The sequence below is a fragment of the Chanodichthys erythropterus genome, chromosome 8 (assembly GCF_024489055.1).
Source record: "Chanodichthys erythropterus isolate Z2021 chromosome 8, ASM2448905v1, whole genome shotgun sequence".
Taxonomy (NCBI): domain Eukaryota; kingdom Metazoa; phylum Chordata; class Actinopteri; order Cypriniformes; family Xenocyprididae; genus Chanodichthys; species Chanodichthys erythropterus.
The window spans coordinates 1812699-1817698 of NC_090228.1; the positions used below are offsets into that span (position 1 = coordinate 1812699).

General features: G+C 41.5%; 1 protein-coding gene across 2 annotated transcripts in view; it reads right to left on the reverse strand.

Annotated features, from left to right (window-relative positions):
• ptn (pleiotrophin) overlaps positions 1–5000 on the reverse strand; it is a 46127-nt gene that overhangs the window by 6432 nt on the left and 34695 nt on the right. For both annotated transcript variants that reach the window (XM_067391372.1, XM_067391371.1), the window contains exons 3-4: positions 1738–1911; positions 339–497 (exon numbers count right to left, since the gene is read on the reverse strand). In XM_067391372.1, the coding sequence (XP_067247473.1) occupies positions 339–497; positions 1738–1911 (333 nt within the window). The remainder of the gene's footprint in view (positions 1–338; positions 498–1737; positions 1912–5000) is intronic.

A 5000-nucleotide genomic window follows, 5' to 3' on the forward strand; every position in this document is an offset into this window, starting at 1 on the left:
ACTGCAGAAAACTTAATAAAAACAATTGTCTTCCTGTGTACTGTGATTAATTAACTAGGGAAGTATAGTGACTAAAATTTTACCCTATTCCCCTGTGATGTTTTGCCTTAAAGGATTAGTTCACTTCAGGATTAAAATTTCCTGATAATTTACTCTCCTCCATGTCCAAGATGTTCATGTCTTTCTTTCTTCAGTCAAAAAGAAGTGAAGGTTTTTTTGGAAAACATGTTTAATGTAAAAATGTTTTTTTTTGCAGTCCAATCAAACCATTTGATATTGCTTCTGGTTTATTTAATTTGAGCACATTGTTTAGCACATCTTTACGTAAGTTCTTGTACCTTGTATCTTGGTCTTGGGTTTGCCGCAGGGTTTGGTGGCGCTAACGGTGTTTGGACAGTTAGCGTCCATCAGCGCTCGCTTCAGCACACCGATGCGCGTCTTCATTCCCGTGGTCGAATCACACTCCCCCCATGCCTGGAAATCATACTTGCACTCACCTGCCCAAGACAAAATCCACAACTTTATTTCGGTGAGTTCACGTGCAATATAATCATCTGCAACAGAAGCTGCATTATAAATGCAAAACAAGCAAATATGAAATATAAATTTCTTGTCTCAATACACGTTCCTGGGTCTTATTGTGCAAGATTCATCAGTGCATGTTATACTGAAGAAATAAAAGTTTGTCTAAACGTTTTCAGTCCCTCTTATTTTTCAACCATCTGTCACACAGAGAAACTTTGCACCATGCATGCCATAACTCCAAGTTTAAAACCAAATTTTTTCTTGTTGGATATCCTGTTTCACTTGGAAATACATCAGAATATGGAAGTAAAATGGGTTGCAAACTTCACAAGGGAAAAGAAAACACAACCCAGACTATATTAAATACAGGTTCACTCGCAACGAGGTTGGTGTTGCTGCCGAAAGCACGAGGCCATCGAAATGCAATTTCAAACCATAAATAATTTAGGGACTGTGTTGGGCTCGGCTTTTGATGTCTAATGTAAAATCTGGTCCTGAAGTAAAACCAATTGCGAAACCCTGGTCTATGCTCTCATTCCTTCATTTTATCTCTTGTCTCATTTCATCTTTCATTCTTTCAGTCCATATGTTGGAGCGATTTCTCTCAGTCTGTGGCAGAATGGATGGGGGTTAAACTGCTTCAATCAAGCACAAAATTGTCTCTAATGACATATTTAAAGGCAGAGAGAATGTAATTACATGCAGCAGCCCTCGGGCTGAATGGCCGCTGTCCTGAAACAAGACCCTCAGAAACGAGGCCGGCGTGAAACAGCTCAGGAGAATAAATTCTGCACAAGACATCAGCATTTCAACACTAAACCACACTGACACGGCTGCTGAACTACACAGAAATACACAGAGGATTCATCACTCAACATTTAGTGTGATCATGTTTTATTAAGTCTGTGATTTCTGATGTTCTTTCAGAGCGAGACTGTCTTACACGTTCCCAGAGAGAGACTTCTTAGAGAAACACCCCACAGTTTCAGTGTTTGTTGATAGTTTATGTGCATACCTACAAATCCCGAGGGAAGGTGGCATATGCTCTCTCTCATACACACACACACACACACACACACTTCTGCCAGGTTGTTTCTGGCTCTCACTGCAGTCGTGTCATTTCTGAGGACAGAATTGTGCAAGAATCTCCATCTTGTTACTCCACAACACAGGCTTATTTACCCTGAGCCCTGTGTGTGTGTGGCTTCTCACCTCCAAACTGCTTTTTCCAGTTGCAGGGGATTTTGCAGCGCTGGGTTTTGATGGTCTGTTTGCAGTCAGTGCCGGTGCGTGTGCCCTCTCTGGTGCCCAGGCCGCAGTCACCCTCATTAGCCACACACACGCTCCACTGCCACTCGCCACAGTCCGATTTACGCTCTTTCTTACCTGTCAAAGTAGGAGCACACACAGTTTCATACTGCACCTTACAGTTATGTATGAGAGAGAAACTGTGTGTGTGTGTGTGTGGGTGGATACAGAGCTGCATAAGGTGATAAAATACAGTGAGGGGTTCTACAGAGCAATGGGGTTGCTATACTAGATACTATAGAGCAGTGTGAGGAAATATAGTATAGTGAAAAATATAGCACACTGAGAGGTAATATAGAGCAGCGAGGGGAATTTTAAATCAACCTGGGGTGATATAGAGAAATATGGGAAAATGCAGATTGTTTGTAGTGATATAGATCAGTATGGGGCAATACAGAGCGGTGTGGGGGACAGAGAAGTATGGGGTGATATACAGCAGTATTGGTAGATATATAGAAGTATAGGGTGATATAGAGCAGTATTGGGTGTTATAGAGCAGTAGGGGGGGTTATATAGAGAAGTATGGGATGATACAGAGCAGTATAGGGTGATATAGAGCTGTGTAGGGTGATATAGAGCAGTATAGGGTGATATAGAGTGGTGTGGGTGATATAGAGCTGTATAGGGTGATAAAGAGCTGTGTAGGGTTATATAGAGCAGTATAGAGTGATATAGAGCTGTGTAGGGTTATATAGAGCAGTATAGGGTGATATAGAGCTGTGTAGGGTTATATAGAGCAGTATAGAGTGATATAGAGCTGTGTAGGGTTATATAGAGCAGTATAGGGTGATATAGAGCAGTATAGGGTGATATAGAGCTGTATAGGGTGATAAAGAGCTGTGTAGGGTTATATAGAGCAGTATAGGGTGATATAGAGCAGTACAGGGTGATATAGAGCTGTATAGGGTGATATAGAGCTGTATAGGGTTATATAGAGCAGTATAGGGTGATATAGAGCTGTATAGGGTGATAAAGAGCTGTGTAGGGTTATATAGAGCAGTATAGGGTGATATAGAGCAGTATAGGGTGATATAGAGCTGTATAGGGTGATAAAGAGCTGTGTAGGGTTATATAGAGCAGTATAGGGTGATATAGAGCAGTACAGGGTGATATAGAGCTGTATAGGGTGATAAAGAGCTGTGTAGGGTTATATAGAGCAGTATAGAGTGATATAGAGCTGTGTAGGGTTATATAGAGCAGTATAGAGTGATATAGAGCTGTGTAGGGTTATATAGAGCAGTATAGGGTGATATAGAGCGGTGTGGGTGATATAGAGCAGTATAGGGTGATATAGAGCGGTGTGGGTGATATAGAGCTATATAGGGTGATATAGAGCTGTGTGGGTGATATAGAGCTGTATAGGGTGATATAGAGCGGTGTGGGTGATATAGAGCTGTATAGGGTGATATAGAGCGGTGTGGGTGATATAGAGCTGTATAGGGTGAAATAGAGCGGTGTGGGTGATATAGAGCAGTATAGGGTGATATAGAGCTGTGTAGGGTTATATAGAGCTGTGTAGGGTTATATAGAGCAGTATAGGGTGATATAGAGCTGTGTAGGGTTATATAGAGCAGTATAGGGTGATATAGAGCTGTGTAGGGTTATATAGAGCAGTATAGAGTGATATAGAGCTGTGTAGGGTTATATAGAGCAGTATAGGGTGATATAGAGCTGTGTAGGGTTATATAGAGCAGTATAGAGTGATATAGAGCTGTGTAGGGTTATATAGAGCTGTGTAGGGTTATATAGAGCAGTATAGGGTGATATAGAGCTGTGTAGGGTTATATAGAGCAGTATAGGGTGATATAGAGCTGTGTAGGGTTATATAGAGCAGTATAGAGTGATATAGAGCTGTCAAGGGTTATATAGAGCAGTATAGGGTGATATAGAGCGGTGTGGGTGATATAGAGCTATATAGGGTGATATAGAGCTGTGTGGGTGATATAGAGCTATATAGGGTGATATAGAGCTGTGTGGGTGATATAGAGCTGTATAGGGTGATATAGAGCGGTGTGGGTGATATAGAGCTGTATAGGGTGATATAGAGCGGTGTGGGTGATATAGAGCTGTATAGGGTGAAATAGAGCGGTGTGGGTGATATAGAGCAGTATAGGGTGATATAGAGCTGTGTAGGGTTATATAGAGCTGTGTAGGGTTATATAGAGCAGTATAGGGTGATATAGAGCTGTGTAGGGTTATATAGAGCAGTATAGGGTGATATAGAGCAGTATAGGGTGATATAGAGCTGTATAGGGTGATAAAGAGCTGTGTAGGGTTATATAGAGCAGTATAGGGTGATATAGAGCAGTACAGGGTGATATAGAGCTGTATAGGGTGATAAAGAGCTGTGTAGGGTTATATAGAGCAGTATAGAGTGATATAGAGCTGTGTAGGGTTATATAGAGCAGTATAGAGTGATATAGAGCTGTGTAGGGTTATATAGAGCAGTATAGGGTGATATAGAGCGGTGTGGGTGATATAGAGCAGTATAGGGTGATATAGAGCGGTGTGGGTGATATAGAGCTATATAGGGTGATATAGAGCTGTGTGGGTGATATAGAGCTGTATAGGGTGATATAGAGCGGTGTGGGTGATATAGAGCTGTATAGGGTGATATAGAGCGGTGTGGGTGATATAGAGCTGTATAGGATGAAATAGAGCGGTGTGGGTGATATAGAGCAGTATAGGGTGATATAGAGCTGTGTAGGGTTATATAGAGCTGTGTAGGGTTATATAGAGCAGTATAGGGTGATATAGAGCTGTGTAGGGTTATATAGAGCAGTATAGGGTGATATAGAGCTGTGTAGGGTTATATAGAGCAGTATAGAGTGATATAGAGCTGTGTAGGGTTATATAGAGCTGTGTAGGGTTATATAGAGCAGTATAGGGTTATATAGAGCAGTATAGGGTGATATAGAGCTGTGTAGGGTTATATAGAGCAGTATAGGGTGATATAGAGCTGTGTAGGGTTATATAGAGCAGTATAGAGTGATATAGAGCTGTCAAGGGTTATATAGAGCAGTATAGGGTGATATAGAGCGGTGTGGGTGATATAGAGCAGTATAGGGTGATATAGAGCGGTGTGGGTGATATAGAGCTATATAGGGTGATATAGAGCTGTGTGGGTGATATAGAGCTGTATAGGGTGATATAGAGCGGTGTGGGTG